This window comes from Hirsutella rhossiliensis, assembly GCF_020360975.1.
Source record: "Hirsutella rhossiliensis strain HR02 chromosome Unknown scaffold00002, whole genome shotgun sequence".
In the NCBI taxonomy this organism is placed as follows: domain Eukaryota; kingdom Fungi; phylum Ascomycota; class Sordariomycetes; order Hypocreales; family Ophiocordycipitaceae; genus Hirsutella; species Hirsutella rhossiliensis.
The window spans coordinates 3,580,727-3,597,858 of NW_025408668.1; the positions used below are offsets into that span (position 1 = coordinate 3,580,727).

The following is a 17,132-nucleotide window of genomic DNA, read 5'->3' on the forward strand; positions in this document are numbered from 1 at the left end:
TGATTTCGGGGAGCCTCCTGTTCGGTTGCCCCTGTCGTCTCCAGTTGGAGCACCCGCGCCATCTGCGGCCTGGCGCATGAGCGCGACCTGGCGCACCTCGGCTTTCCGGCTTAATTTAAACTTATATGTAGGATGCTCACTAGTATCCTTAGGTTAGAAGAGAATACTAACGTGTAAAATATTAGCAGAGGCAAATACGTATATATACTTAGTACTAGCGGCTATAATATTTACTACGTTCGAACGAGGACTGGTTTCCGAGTGCTTAAGTCTAAACCAGTGACCATACTCGTGAACTATTATTGTCTTATTGACCTCGGAAAAGGTGCCTTTAGGATTCAGGAGGACCATATTGATGTGCGGTCTATCATATTGTGGATTCACCGGGTTAGCAAAGTCCGGAGGAGGATTAATAGTCTATCCCGTCATGGTTTTATTTCCGAAAACTGGCAAGAAGAGATAATTAAGGATGCTCTGGCCACCTTCGCGTACTAACGCTATAATTTTATGTGTGATTTGATCGCCGAGTGACTGAATTGTCAAACACCTAGGATCGCTGAATTAGTTCAATCTTTTCAGGTCGAAGCTGATTTAGAACTATGCAAACTTTTCATCCAGCTTACCTACCATCTATTTTACTCCGTCTTCCTACGTACCTAGTTAGTCCTTAGCCTTAAAGGTAAATATGCAGTATAGGGTCTTATATTTCCGCAAGGAACTCTAGGAGGATAGCATAGGTAAGCGACTACATCGAAGTTGATATTTTGGCCGGTGTTAGCCGGGGGGGCAAGAATCCCGAGGGGGGGCTTCCTAGGGGCGATGCTAGGGCTCTCTTCTCTATCTCCTATTAAGTAAGGCGTCGCAACTATAGCGAAAAGGCCGATAACGACGGACAATAGCACTGCCATTATTTTTATCAGGTTTATTGCGGTTAGATAGGGACGGGAAGCACGGGGTTTCTTTAAGGCGGAATAGAAAATATCTATTATTGAGATGGTAAGGTTAACTCGAAGTTTAACCTTTCTTTTATATAGATACCTCTACTCTCGGCGTCTTAAGTCAGGTAACATAATCTGGTAGTTACCTAGACTCAAACTTTTCATGCAGGGTGCATATCAATGCGTCCCTTCTTGAGCACTTATCCTGACCCCACTTTATGCAAAGCCTTCACTTATGGGACCGACCTCAGCGTTCTTAGCTGAAAAGTCGGCCAAAAGAGACGCCCGCAACACGGGAACGGCCACGGGACAGGAAAATGACTTCGTATAGACAAGGTTTGGATACTAGCAGGCCGAATGACTCCAAGTAAGCTCGCTCGGGGCGCCACGAGTTGAAATATTCGTTCCATCTCGGTAGCCGGATCGCATGGCTAACCAGAGTGAACGGCAGATGAAGAGGCTTTCGGCGCTGCGGTTGCGTCAGCAATGCAGATGAATACGTCCGCAGGCGATCTACTATTGTGTCTAGGAACGACAGGGACGTCGCCGACCCAGTTGGGTTACTGGATTCTCAAGAGGGCTGAGTACCCGAGGCCGTCTGGGATCATCGGATGGCTCTTGACGTCCTGACGATGCCAGCGATATTTGCGGGCAACGTACGGCCTCCACACGATTCGTTTCAGATACCATCTTCGTCTCCCATTATGATTCAATGCGTTCTGGAGTTGCAGCCCGACAGGTGCCGAGGACCGGTGGGGGGGTTCGGGGGGCGGAACCGGGTCCAGCACATAAGTAAATTAAGCAGGGGGCCACGGAAATAAAAGGAGGACTGGCCGGTTCCCCCGGGGAAGGAGAGTAGATGTCGCAGAGATGATGGATGCCCTAGCTGTCAAGGGCATATAAGGCTACACGATTTGTTTGTCAACACATGAGAGATCCTCTTGCAATTCACTTACATATAAGTCGGACATTTCATTCAGTGATAAATATGCGAGGCGATAGGTTGCTCCTTGCAGAGACTTGACTAAAAAGTCATGTCCTCTCAGCCTAAACATGCGCGGGGTGCATCGCGACAGCAAGGAAGAAAATCAGACGATTTGTCAATCAGTGGAGGAGTCATGAGTGTGCCGCCGATTGGGCGGGGATAGAGACAAGACGTCGCAGCTAAGTGGGTTCCGCGATCCTTTGTAGGCTCAACCGATGGCGGGACGGTTTTATACACCTTAATAATCACGGGGTTAATGCACAAACCATTTGATTTAGTATCCCAATACAAGGACGATAGATGGGGCCTCAACTCCGGCGCGTAAGCTTATCGGGCATTAACGACAAGGTCCAGGATGTCAAAAGGAAATGAGAGATGCCATGCATATGACGGTTATAGAGAGTCTATTGGCCTTAACCACTGCCTAAGTCAAGGGGTCGAAGGTCCCAGTTATATACACAAGAACGGTGCCCATGTGGGTCGGGACACCTCCTCGACTGGGCGGAATGTCGTTTGACACTCCCACTCGTCCCAGTCCGAGGGCAATTACTTCCGACCTCATGGTTACACTCTGACGGTGACTGGCTAGGACGTCTCCCCTGCGGACGCCAAGTGGTGAGGCCAGTTACGTACTCCTCCTGTCGCGAAGACCATTGCGCCACGCAGGCAAAAGTGGTTCGCGACACCTCCCACTCGTTTCGATCCACAGGGCCTACCGGTATCCTTACTCGTGCCCGCTAGTGGGTGAGCCAAAGCGAATCCCAATAAAGTGGGGGCGGGCACGAGTAGCGGCCGCAGAGAAGTGGGGTTGTGACGGAGGCGGGGGCGGGGGCGGGAGCGGGGGCGAGGGCGGTGGCGTTCATGGCGACCCGAGAACCCTCAAGGCTGCGCTACTAGGCGCTGCTTGCAAAGGTCTTGCCAACAAGACGATACGAGATAAAAAATGCTTAGGGTCTCCAGGGCGTGCAACAGCGAGACCTCTTCTCCTAAGCTCCTCGGCGCGGCTTCGAGCGCTGGGAGGAGAGGACTAGAGATAAGGTGGCTGCCGAGGAGCAAACGCGAGAAAAATAACGAGCAGGCGAAAGTGGAGCAAGATCAAGCTAGGAAAAGAAAAGACCAGCCTAGCCTATCGAGGTTTTCCTCTTAGTGCCCTTTTATTTTGTTCCCTGCTTAGTTTATCGGCTTGCTCTCCTTAGGAACGAAACCTCCGTCTCACCGCCCCGTTTAAAGGCGAATTCTTACCTCCCCCCCCCTCTATCTTCCTTCCCCCTTTTTCCCGGTACCACCAGAATGCTATTATTAGTAATCACCGTGCCGTTGTAATATAGGGGTATCGTTACTACTAGCTCGCCTCGCTTCCCGCTAGGTCCTCCTCCTCCTTTTATATATTCTTTTAAGGGATATAATAAATACGAAGAAATATACCAAGAAAAAATAACTAACGGCGTACTTCTCTTCTCTCTTACCCTTCTAATATATTATAGACCTATCTTCCTCCTCCCCGTAAATTCCTTATTTAACCCCCGTGGCAATAGAGAGATAGATAGGCGTATACACTATAATCGCGCTAAAACTAAAGGCCAACTAGTCACGGCTAATAGATGCTATGGCGATTATGCGAGCCGTTTTGGCCTCTGCCGCTACCCTCTATTAGCCCCTACCGGCGGCTCTTTGGCCCCCCTATCTCTTTTTTTCCTAGGTCTCTTCCTATCTTTGCCTCTCGGATGCGACCCGTGATGCCGTCCTCTTGTTCTCGCTCGATATAATTCGACCTGTCTGTTCTTCGGAGCTGTGCTCTTGAAGCTGCATTATCGTCGTGGCTTTGGCTGGCCGCCTATGGCGTTGACCCGGCTTCGTTTCTTCCGTCTTGTCTCTCGTCTTAGAGATCACCATTGCATGGTTGCGCCCCTTCTATTATTCCCCTAGCTTCGCTTATTCGTGGCGTGGCGCGGCGCTCCTCTTTCCACGGCTCTATTGTCGAATGGGCGTTCTAGCTGCAACTAACGAGAAGCCTCGCTCGGACTACGAGATAAGAAAAGCCCCCTCCCCCCTTATAGGGATATGCAACACCCCCCGTTATAAGACAGACAAAAACGTAGGGGTAGGCAGGAGGAGGCGGGGATACTACTAGACGGTACGCTATCCTTTTAAGGGTTAAGATAAGAGCCCGTTTCCTAGTCTATCTTTACGTTCCTATAAAGGGAAAATGCCTCGTCACGCTATAGCCAGCTTATTGCACTTGGGTGTCACGCGCTATTTTTAGGGCCAGCGCCTTAAATAGATACGGCTTAAGGCCTTGTCTAGCTATATCCCTTCCGCCTTATTTATGTAAGTAAGAGATCGATAACTATAGTATTATATCTATTATAAGAAGAGCGACTTTTATATATATAGTATACTCGCCTCGCCGGGGAATTTCCCTAGGTTTTACTTATTAGTCGCTAATAGAATAAATATATAATGCCTAATATAGCCCTATTAATTCTAGGATACGAGCCTAAGTTAGGTAAGTAGTAAGCGGCTAACCTAAACTATATATAATAACTTATACCCTATAATAGGTCGCCGTCTAGCTAGCTACCGTAAGCTACTACTACCTCGGTTAAGCTCGTAGGTATAAATACGTAGGAGGAAAGGTAGTGAGGGGGACTAGAAAGCGGCTTTGGTCGATCGGTATAATAGTATTATTATTAACCTTTCGATCGTATAACTTAGGCCGCCTCTAGCAATGTTTATTTCGCACTTTACTTTATAAATTTACTTTAAATACTAGTTATTAAATTTTTAATGTTTAAAAAATTTTAAGCTCTTTAAGGCACTTAGCTATAGCAATAAGCCCTTATTATACACCTTAAACAATAGCTTAGAACATTGCTTATTTCTCTTATTCCTTGTTACGACCCTACGCGCTAGCATAGAGACACTAGCGTAGAACCTTACTAGTGTCGCGTGCCTAAGCAGTATCACGTGCCTATAGTATGGTTTTCGATCTAGTTAATCCTAATTAATTGATATTAACGGATTAATTAAATTAACTAGTAAGATTATTAATCTTATTAATCTATATAGTGCTATAACTACTATAGAGGCGCTACTAATTTAATAAGCTATTTTAGCGGGATAACTAGGTAAAGGAGCGCTATAGCGTAGTATTTAAAGTCTAATATAAGGACTTCGATACTAACTCTTTATATATTCTAGCATTTTAATAGTTTCTACTCATAACTACGCTCTATCCTATAAGATTATACGACGCGCTCCTAAAAAAACTCGCTCTACCTCGTTACTTATTACTAGAATTAAAAGGATATTAATTGCTATAATCGAAAGCTATAGAAAGTATATTCGTTATTAGTCTTATAGCTACTACTTAATAGTAGTTATCTATAAGGAACGGTGTTCCTACTATAAATAAAGCAGCTATAATATACTCTCCCGATTATATAAGCTAATAAGTAGTATATTAATTATAGATAAAATCTCATCCTATAGAGCAAGAATCGCTCGTTATTTTGCATGTCATTATGCATTAAACGGGTTGCCGGTTATCGTATAATCGGGAATCGAAGGAATAGAGCTAGCTTAGAATGCTAGCTAAGACCTCTTAAGAACACCGGCACGACCAACCTCCTCTAAACACGAATATCAGTAGAACCAAGACACTTCCAGATTTACTCGAGATATCACGGAATTCCCTAGTCTTAGGGCTATACGGCAGCCTAAATCTGGTCCCGAAAGGTTCTTCCGTTTAGCTATAATTGTCTATATAAGACAGCATGTCCGCTGGTAGATAGATAGAGAATCATTAACTTTAACACCTCTTCTATACACCAATATACTACTAATAAATTCCGTTGAAAATCCTACCTTATACTCCTTCTTCCCCTCTATTACGTAGTCTTACGTGATTCCTTGATTTCCTAAAATTCCGCTTTTGCTTATATACCTTAAGATTATCTTACCGAGCCTATACGGTTCTTAGTCGTAATAATTATCGAACTTATCCTAGCTTTATAGCTAATAGTAATCCTTTAGGCCTCGCGCGATCCTATTAAATACGGATACTAGCTCTCCGGTCTCTAGACTAGCTTCGGCTTTATACGATAGTATAGCACTAAGATTGCTATCTTAATAGCTCTACTAAAGCTCCTTAACGTTGCTAATCGCTTTCTTTTACTAGGATGCTTTCTAGTTACTTTAGATATACTTTATACGAAAATCTAGATTAAGTATAATACTAGTAGTATAGAGAGGAGAGTTGTCTATCTTACTATAATACTTATTAAGGGTCTCCTAGCTACTCTAAATCTATAAATAAAGCTCCTTATTAGCCTTAAATTTAAATAGAGCTCCTTTAAGGTGCTTAATTAGTATATCTATAGTAACGAGTATAAAGTCGATTATCGTATTATATCCTTAGTAATATAGAGTTGCCTCCTAGAATAGTACTAAAAACGTCTAGACCGTTTAAATCTTCTACTAGTTTAAAGGGGAGAGGAAGTTGTGTTTAAGGTTATACTAGTAGGCTTTATAGAATCCGTTAATCTTTCCTTTATACTAAAGTATAACCTCGTATATATTAGTCTAGCTATTCTATCTTATATAATTATCTAGCGGAACTAGTCGCCCTACTAGCTTAATAAAAGCTTAGGTACGGCCGCTTAATGCTCGAACAAAGATAATAATATTATAAAGCTTACTAAGTAGACCTATTTTCTAGAATAACTATTATAAGGATTTATTAGTAGATCTAGCTATACTATCCTAAGCTATAATCTCCTACTCTTTATATAAGTCTAACTCCTCTATCTATATAGAGTTATAAAAGAGGAAGGCCTAAACGGCTAAGTTAATAATATAGCTAATATAACGTATATAGTAAATAACTAGATCCTAATTAATGCCCTATTATTTAAGGTATTCGCCTATCGTATAGTAAAGTAGATCGTTAGAGCTTACGTTATCGCTAACGATAGATCTAACCTTTTAAAAGATACTATAGTCCTCGAGGACCGGTAGTATAGCATAGAATTACTTTAATCTAGAGTAGCTAGGAATCCTATAAAGACCGATAAGAAGCTTAGATAATTTATCCTAGTCTTATATAATAAAGTAGGCATAGATTCTAAGAAGAAGAAGCCTATTTAGAGAAGTCTATATATTAACTGCTAGATAAATGCTTAAACTTAATAATTAAAGCGCCTTTTATATAAGATCCTTTTAAGACTTATATATAATATAGATCGCTTTCTTAATCTTAGAGTATACGGTTATAATATATCTATCTACTTCTAGATTAAGTACTTTATAGAGGGCGTAAAACTTAGGCTATTTAACGATATAAAAGGATAGATTTCGCGCGACGATTAATATAGTAAGTGCCTCTATAATAATTTCCTTATTAAGTACCTTACGAAGGATATAGTTATTAATTACTTCCGTCTACCCCGTTAATATAGCCTTAAGGTAAAGCTATTTAAGCTGCTCGAATACCGTATTTAAAATATAAGGTGCTTCTACTATAATAATCCTATAAATCTTTATAAGGTATACTTAAAAGGTATTACTCGCTTAGTATTAATAGCTATCTATATAATACTTATAATAAAAGAGTCGGTTTTTACTAGCTCTATTAGGTTTATATAGTCCTAGTAAACGATAATATTCCCTAGTCGTAATTACTAAAGTACCTCTTATATTTCTAGACATAGTATTTATATTAGTTCTATTTAAATTATTAATAGAAAGTATTATAAAGGATAAATTAAGTTTAGTTTCTATAATAAATATTAAAGAGAGCGTAGTATTTAACTTATAGAACGGATAGTATATAAAGTACGAAGTTAACGGATTACCTATATAAATCTGCCGTTTACCTAAAAGATTAAGGGGGGGGGGGTTCCGGCTAGTAGTATAACTACTTTAGGTAATTAAAATAAGATAATTTCCGGACGAGCGCGTAATTATCGATCTTTATTTACTAATAATAGGGATTACCGGCGCTCGGATTAAATAAAGTTTAATCTATTAATCCTTACGGCACTATAATCCGCCGTTTAAGGCGCCGCCCCTTAATTTAATTTATTAGCTAGATAACGGGGCTAGTAACTAGTAGAAGCTAATAAGAGATAGTAGAGGAACGCTACGCGGATTAACTAAGATTAATAATCCGGTGGTTAATTTAATTTAATTTAATCCGCGATATTAATTAATTAGATTAATAAGGGTCTAGATTAAAAACTATACTAGGCTAATATCGAGTAGTTAAAGCCGATGAGTTAAGTGCGATAGCAATATAGCAATAAGAATTCGATTCCGATCGGCATAGTCAATGAATTTCAGGTTAATATAACTATTATAACCGTTTAAAATTAAGAGACGGTAGGCACGACTAGCCTTTTACTTCGTATAGCAGTTAAATATACGCTAAAGCTAGTATAAACCTAGTGCGTTATAGCTCTAGCCGTTTTCCGTACTAGCGAAGAAGGCTACTTCGCTAGAATAGTTAAAATCCTTAAGCTAAGTATCTTAGAAGTCTTTTAACTCCCCTTTATAAATAAGGGCCGGTGGCAGGTACGAATAATCTGTATATATAGCAGCGATTAGCGTGATAAACACCCGGTTCCCGTCTTAGCTTGCCCCGACCAGTTTTCCGCGCCTAAGGGCTTCTCGGGGGATAACTCGCTTAGTAGAGCGAGAGAGACTAATTTAGAATCCCTTCTCGTTAAAATTATAAACATTTAAGGGACTGATGTTATACTTTTCGATCTTTTCGCGGAGCTAGTTAGATTCGGTTAGAAATAGCGACTTTACGGCATTTAACTAAGTATTATCGGCAGTATACCCCTTAAAATAACGATAAAAAGCAGTCTTACTAGATTAAAGAAGTTTTAGAAATGCCTAGAATTATTAGCAGCCTTCCGCTAATGATCTATAGTGCGTAAATATAAGCTCGAAAGACGGTTATAGTGTTGCTTGCGGAAGCGGCTTACCTAGTTAATACTAAGCTCTGTCCCTGCGATTTCCTCGGCGATATTCTTTAATATCTAAGGGGTAGGCGGGATACCACGGTCGGTTAGCTTATTAACGTGCCTAATAAGAATCTCCTCCTGCGCGCTGGTGAGTTTCTATCGCGAGTAAGAGTTCGCGTCGTGATTTGAGGCTGTTTTGCCTTTAAAGCGGCGCCACAGCGTAGATTTATCGATATTGTATTTCCTCGCGGTCTCTGCATATTTAGGGCGATCTTGGGATTGCAGTTCTATAATTGCCTCTGCAATACGAGTGTTGTGGTCTATATCACGTCAATTTAAAGAAGACGCGTCAGGTGTTGAAAATTGTTATATGACCTAGTGCGTTGCATAACGCAGTGGGGTACGTTAATGTCTTAATCGGTAAGATTACCTAGCTAAGCAATAAAGAAATAAGCAAAGTATACGGGTCTATAGTAGTCTACGTGACGAAAAAGAACGATGTAAAGAAGCTTTTAGATAGTAAGTACTTCGATCTAGCCGGAGAGTCGGCGTGCACTAATCCCTTCGAACCCCGCAAGGGACCGATATAGTGCTTTAACTATTAAGACATAGGCCATAAAGCCTTTAGGTGCAGTAAGCCTTAGGTATACGGAAGGTGTGCCGGTGCGGGTTATCACTATAGGGAGTGCTATGCAATAGAGCCTAGATACGTCTTATGCGGCGGACCGCACGAGTCGTTTAGCCGGAACTGCCGCGTGCGAAATATCTACTCTAATATATAAGATACTAAGTATTCTATAGCTTAATATACGAAAACGGGAACTAGTATAGTAGAGTTTAATAAACGACGAGGACCTTAAGGATTACGGAGTGCTACCGGTCTCTAAACCGTACGCTAGGATAATCGATAGCAAGGTAGTAACGAGCCCTATAAAGTATAGTAACTAGATAAAAATATTGCTAACGTATATAAGCGACGGCTTCTAGCCGATCTATAGTATACTTTAGGTGCGACACGACGTAGAAGCGGTGTAGATTCCGATACTATCGGCCGATCTTACGGTAGCGGTGCTCCGACTACTAAAAAGAAGCGTTTTAGTAGTTTCGGTCTACGTAGAAGGAAAAGGCATAGAAATACTAAAAAGCACTACTAAACTATTATATAACTTAATCTAAAGATTCCGTTAAGGCTCTAGTATATATAGATATAGTATTAGCTAGAGACTTTAACTCTTATAACCTACTCTAGGGTAGAGACGATATTTCGGTTTAGAGATAAGGAGAAGCGGGGCCGATTATTAATCTAATAAACGATTATAGCCTCGGGAGCCTGCTCTTAAGGGGCACGAAAACGTAGTAAGGGAAGGATTAAGAGAGCACTATCGATCTAGTACTAATAACGTTAGAGTTAGCCGACGAAGTAATACTATACGCTATCTATCTAACCGATTATAGATTAGACTATAGAGCTATTTAGACGACTTTTAATATTATAATACTAGAGAGAAGTACGACGCCTAGATTTTTATTTAAGAACGCCCCTTAGAATCTTATATAAAGCCGGGTAAAAGACAATCTATAACTCCTACCTTAGGCTATCGACGTTTAAACCTAGATAGATTAGCTAATATAGGTCATTCTAAGGGCTATCTATAAACTAACGCCTTAGGCACGGCTATTACCGTATATAAACCGTTAGTAGACCTAAGATCTTATATAACTTCGGCGGGTATATACGTTCTAGCGAAACTAAGCACGGATATAACGGCGAGTAGGCTAGGCGCGACTAGACCTCGAATAGCGGGCTAAAGAAGCAGCGAAGGAGTTCTACGATGCTATTCGATACTAGAGGAAAGCGTATTAAGATAACTTCCTCTCTGACGATACTAATATCTAGAAGGCGACTAAATATCTTAAAGCCGGTAAGAGTATAATAGGCGATAAGGTGCCGCCTTTAAGGAAAGGGGATAGATCGACGACTAAGGATAAAGTAGACTAAGTAGACGACCTACTTAGAGCCTTTTTTCTACCTTTGCCCGCGAGAATCGAGGATAAGGGGATACGACTATAGCGAAAAGCGGTGCTAATACCTAAACTTACTTTAGGAGAGATCGAGGAAAAGGTTATAATAGCGAGACCGTAGAAAGCACCTAGAGGAGATAAACTTCCGATAGCGGTATAGAGATAACTCTAGCCGGTAAGAAGGGATCGGATATTTACTCTCTTCGATATATCCCTCCGAGATAGCGTAGTACCTCGTTAATAGAAAAACGCGAAAATCGTCCTACTAAAGAAGCTAAATAAAGACGACTATATAGTAGCTAAGGCATAGCGACTAATCTCGCTATTATCGACGCTTAGTAAGATACTTAAAGCGGTCGTAGCTGAGCGTATCTTATATATAGTAGAGACCTACGGTCTTCTACCCGCGAATTACTTCGGAGTAAGAAAACGACGATCTACCGAGTAGGCGCTGCTACTACTATAGGAATAGGTTTATAAGGCTTAGCGTAACTATAAGGTGCTTAGCTTAATTAGTTTTAACGTTAAGGGCGCCTATAATAGAGTTTATAAGGAAAGACTGCTCGAGAGGATAAAGGCGAGAGGGATACTAGCCGAACTAATAAGATAGATAGATACGTTTTATTCTAAGCGAATAGCCTTATTAGTAGTTAATAGGTTTACGTCGGAACAACGGGAGCTGCCTTAGGCAGGCCTTCCTTAAGGGTCACCGCTCTCACCGATCTTATTCCTCTTCTTTAACGCGGACCTAGTCTAGAGAAAGATTAAGGCGGAAAGCGGGTCGATTATATTCGTAGACGATTACTCGGCCTAGGTAACTAGGCCTACCGCGGAAGCGAACTAAGAAGGGATTTAAGCGATTATCGACGATGCACTTAAGTGGGAGGCGCGTAGCGGTGTAACTTTTAAAATAGAGAAGACGACCATCGTCTACTTTACGCGAGCCACGGTACGTAACAGCGATAGGCCGTTTCTAATTAAAGGCTAAGAGGTCTAACCTAGGGAAAGCGTAAAGATTCTAGGAGTGATTATGGATAACGAGCTGCAATTCTAGCAGCATATGGTGAAAGCGGCCGCTAAAGGACTTAGCGCCGCTATGGGCCTAAGAAGGCTAAAGATGCTGTCGCTAAGAGTGTCGAGATAACTTTTTAAGGCAATAGTCGCGCCAGCCATAGACTATGCCTCTAATGTCTAGACATATGCCCTCCGTGCGAAACACGTGGGTTAGATAAACAAAGCATAGATAATCGGGGCGCAAGCTATTATAGGCGCGTTTCGTACGGTCGCAACGACCGTGGCCATGGCCGAGGCCAACATTCAAACGGTAGAGGAACGACATAGACAGGCTACGACAAGACTTTGCATCAACTCCAAACCCTGCCGGTGGTGACACATCCGCTGGCAGCCTTGAGAAATTGTGCGACCAGGAGGTTCGTGTCGCCGATGCAGAAGATTGTCACAGCGGTGCAAACGGTGCAGATGGACCGAATAGAAGACATACACGAGTATGCGTTGCCACCATGGACACCACGTGTCCAAGCGGTGTTAGAGAGCGACACAGCGAAAGCCATCAAGGCAGCAAATGATGCCAAGGGGATTACTCTCTGTAAGTAGCAGATCCCTAGGATCACGACGTCACTACGCCGCCCTGAGCGGTCATCGCATGTACAAGGGATGTGTCCGATGAACATTCCTCTCGAACCACAGTCAAAAATGGCATGGATAGTGGCACCGCCGAGCTGTTAAACTGGGACTACCGCGAATGTGTAGTGCCATCAACGGTTCAAGACTGGCCGTCAAATTACTACCATGAATTATCGGCGGATGGGATCCACACGAGAACCTGTCACCTGATGATGTACAGGTTGGCCGGTCATTGACCGAGGGCAGAGTCAAACCGAACGACGGAAGCGTTCACAACTTCACACAGCGGAATTCCGTATCCAAACATCTCCAGGAACTAATTGGTTAGGAATAACGACCTAGTGGTAAGGCCATGGAGCCGCACGGAGCAGGGCCTCAGACCTGTATGCGATCTTGGCTAGATTTATTCCCGAAGCACTATTGATGGTGTACTGTACTGTAACCTTGCGGGATTAAGTCGTCAGATACATTTCCACTACTAACTCCATGCTCAGCAGCTCAATAAGCCGGACGAGGAGGGGGTGAACAATTGAGCGTTGATGTTGCCCAATTCGACCGCCACGGTGGCGGCAAATGTGATAGAAATGCGCTCTGCTGGTCCGCTGCGTCCCCGCCGCTGTATTTGCACCTTCCGCCACGTGACAAAATTCCAAGAGATAAACGCTGAGGTACATGGAGCAATGTACTGCGGGGCGGGATATCCATCCCGCTAACCTATTTCGACACTTGGGTGACGGATTTTGGGGTTTTGCAACAGTCACCCCTATAGCCTGCCGTAGTAATGTCCAGCCTCTTGAAACTCGTAGAACCCAGATCCCACCTCCTTGACCTTTCCGCTCTTGGGCATCTTGACCCTTGCGCGCGCATTCGGCGGCACCCAGACCTGCAGCTTGAACTTGCCACCGTCGACCTGCCACTTTGCGCGTACCTCGCCGTACCCGCTGATATACTTTGTGTCAGCGCGCGTGATGCCGCCCCCGGGGACGGGCTCCACGGAGACGATTCGCCAGCCTGGCTCCGCGGGTGCGAGACCCCCGATGGTGCGGTGAATCCAATCGGCGACGGCGCCAAAGGCGTAGTGGTTGAAGCTCGTCATGGAATCCGTGTTGACGTGCCCGTCGGGTAGGAGGCTGTCCCAGCGCTCCCATGTAGTAGTCCCGTTCTGGACGACTTGGTACAGCCAGGACGGGGCCTTGGTCTGGAGGAGCATCTTGTAAAAGTCGTCGGCGGCGCCAATGTCGCGCAATGCTGGGCCGAGGGCGGGTGTTCCAGCCAAGCCTGTGCCGACGAGATAGTCGTTCTTGGAGACGATATCGCGGAGAGTGTCTGCTGCGGCGCACCTCTGCTTGTCGTCGGTGTAGAGGCCAAACTCGAGGGCGAGAGCATAAGCCGTCTGCGTACGATTGGTCATCTGACCGTCCTTGATCCACGCCTGCTGGAACTTGGTCCGGAGGTCGGCGTGCTGCTTGCGGTATTCGGCTGCGCCGGCCTTATCGCCAAGGACAGTGGACATGCTGGCGAGCAACTCCGTCATGCGTACCAAGTACGCATCAGCAACGAGATACTTGGCTGTCGTTGCGGCGCCGGGGTCTTCAGGGGGTGCCTTGGGGTCGAGCCAGTCTGCGAACTGATGACCGCTGCGGTCCCAGAGACGGTCTGCTTGGCGGGGGATGCCCTTGTCGATCCAGCCCTTTGACTGAGGGTATTGCTCCTTGAGCATGCCGACGTCTCCAAAGGCCTGGAAAAGGTTCCAGGGGCCGCCGACCGAAACATCGCCCCAGACGGCGCCAGGCGGGTTGTTGCTGTCCGGCGGTACGGTGGGAACAAACCAAGGAACCCTCATAGAACCCTGCCGCTGCATTTCAGAGTACATGTCCTTGTGCCAGCCCCGCCAGAAGCCAGCCGTGTTGTAGAGGAAGTTGGCAGTCGGTCCAAAAACATGGGCATCGCCGGTCCAGCCAAGGCGCTCAGCGCGCTGCGGACAGTCCGTCGAGATGCTCAGAAAGTTGCCTTTCATGGACCACCGCACGTTGGAGTGTAGCTGGTTTAGGAGCTGGTGCGAACACTCGAACCAGCCCGTCTGCTCGAGGTCGCTGTGGACAACGATGCCCGTAATGGAATCCTGAGACAGGGGCTGGTCCTTTGGCCATCCATCAATCTGCGCAAACCGGAAGCCGTGAAATGTAAAGTGCGGCTCCCACGTCTGCTTGCCGTTTCCATTCAGGATAAAGGTGTCCGTTGCTTTGGCAGATCGCAATGCCTTTAGCGCTAGCTCTTCGTTTTCTAGGACCTCGGCGTGGCGAAGGGTAATGGTGGTGCCACTGGGGCCTTCAACGTTATTGAGTCGAAGCCATCCGACCATATTCTGGCCCAAGTCTATGAGGGTCTTTCCAGACGCAGACTTGAAGATGCGCTCGGGCTTTCTCTCTTCAAGTTTTCGAACCGGTGGTCCGTCTGCAGGCACGAGCTTGCCCTTGAGCGGTGAGAGTTTCTTGACGGCAAGCCAACTAGTGGCGTTGAATAATGCGCTTGACCAGCCTTTCATGCTAGCTTCCAGCCGAGAATCATAAGACTCTCCGTTGTATATCTCCGACTGCACGATGGGACCCGTGTTTGCTTTCCAGGACTCATCTGTGGGGACTTTGATGGTGCTCCCATTCTTGAGCGTCACTATGAGCAGCGACTGGACGCCGAGTGTGTCTCCCCAGAGGTTGCGTTTCTCTAAGAATGAGATCCTGCCTGCGAACCAGCCCTCGCCGATGCTGACGCCAATTGCATTGTCTCCATCTTTGATCAGGGCCGTGACGTCGTACGTATCATACACGTGACGGTAGTTGAACGACTGCCACCCCGGCGAAAGAACTGCATCGCCGACTCTCTTGCCGTTAATCTCGGCCTCATATAAGCCCAACGCCGTGATGTATAGCCGCGCAGACTCGATGTCATGGCCAGCGAGGAACGACTTGCGAAAGTAAATGGGTTTCTTTGGGCCATCGACCTCGGTCTCGCGGTCCGCGGCGACAGGTACGGCACCGGCCCAGTCCTCGATCGTCAAGAGTCCCGCCTCGACAGTAACCCAGTCAGACCAGGGAGTCGGCGACTGGCCATTGTTGCCATATGCCCTGGCGCGGACCTTCGCACGCTCTGTGGCCTTGAGCGGCTCACTGGGCCATGGGACGTACATAGACTGGGAAGAGGCGGTCGAGTAGCACGATGCCGAGGCATGGGCATGTCCATCGCGGCTGATCTGGATGTCGTAAGAGGATTGTACCCAGTTTCGAGCGTGGCCGCTGAAGCGCCATGAAATGCGAGGCTTGGTCTCCGCAATTCCAAGGGCAACGCGGTGATGCTCAAAGGCCAGTTGAGAGATGGACACGGCCATGGTGAAGTCCAGTTTGGCGCAATGTCTCAGAGCTTTTGACTCAGCCGTTTTGCTGGGGTGTGAAGCGAACCTTTATCAAGTTGACGACAGTCACCCCGGTAAGCCCATGCAAGTCGCAACATGGTCGGCGCTCGGCCGCCTTAGGGTCAATGACGGACGTCGATCTCTTCGTCGTGAGATTATGCCGAGCCAACAGGGATCCTGTGGAGGAGCGCCTCGGCTCAAGGCCCGAAGCCGACACGGAGCCATGGTGTAAGGGGCTAGGCCGGAGCGAACTTGGTTGCATCGCCGTGCATGCACTGAGGAGTTTGGGAAAGGCCCGATTACTAGACGGGTGCTCCTTACACGGGCTGTATGGACGGCCCCGTCAGCCCACCAATGCATGCACTGTCGCATTCGCTCACATGTTGTCGCACTCCAGAAGCACAAGCATATGCAAGGCTTTTGGCACGGCTTTCTGTTGGCGTCGCAGACCGCGTGTTTTTTGCTTGTGCAATCGACACGCGTCTCATCTAAAACGAGGGTCTAAGGCGTCCATCCCGTCGCCCCTTTCCCTGGCAGACGTTAGTTCGCGACCCTTCGGTCCGCCATGGCAGCGCAGCAGCTGTCTCTGACATCGCTTTTGGGGACTAGCGGCCACCGCAAATCGCTCTAACAGCAGCTCGACGCTGCCTCCGTTCATGCGAATCCGGGAGAACGACGCTTGCCGAGCTCCCTGCGGTTCGCATCGGCTGCAAGAAATATATACCAGAAGAGTATATCGCAAACAAGAACCGCAAAGGCCGGCGAAGCTGGATTCAAGCGCTCGGGTTCTTCCTCACAGAAATTAGTCCTGGTTTACAAGAGCTCGTTATTTGTCGCATCCAACACCACGTCGCCGATCGAGCATCTTTGAAGGTATATGGCTTCCTTATGAGTCGGCCGTTCAACTTATCAGTGTCTGACTTTATAAGGTCCCATATAATCACACAAATGGACCAGTCGTTGGGCGATGCTGCAAAAGATTCCTCCCGCACTGAAATCCTTCATCCCTCGAAACGACTCCGCTTGGAGCTTCCTGCTGCAAGATCCAATGTCAATAAAGCTAAGGAGCTGACAGTCGGCTGGATCGTCACTGTCAACCTTCCTTTTACGGCTCCGTCGAATCCCTACTTGCGAAGAATCCTTGAGCTACACCATGCGTCATTAGC

At 45.9% G+C, this 17,132-nt stretch overlaps 1 protein-coding gene across 1 annotated transcript; it reads right to left on the reverse strand.

Moving 5' to 3' along the window:
• Positions 1 to 13,323: 13,323 nt before the first annotated feature.
• On the reverse strand, positions 13,324 to 15,942 carry HRG_02002 (bacterial alpha-L-rhamnosidase 6 hairpin glycosidase domain-containing protein; the record flags this gene model as incomplete). The annotated part of the gene is made up of 3 exons (XM_044860473.1): positions 13,324 to 14,535; positions 14,590 to 15,067; positions 15,119 to 15,942. The coding sequence occupies 3 exons, from the start codon at positions 15,940 to 15,942 to the stop codon at positions 13,324 to 13,326; spliced, it is 2,514 nt and encodes an 837-aa protein (XP_044724106.1).
• Positions 15,943 to 17,132: the final 1,190 nt, after the last annotated feature.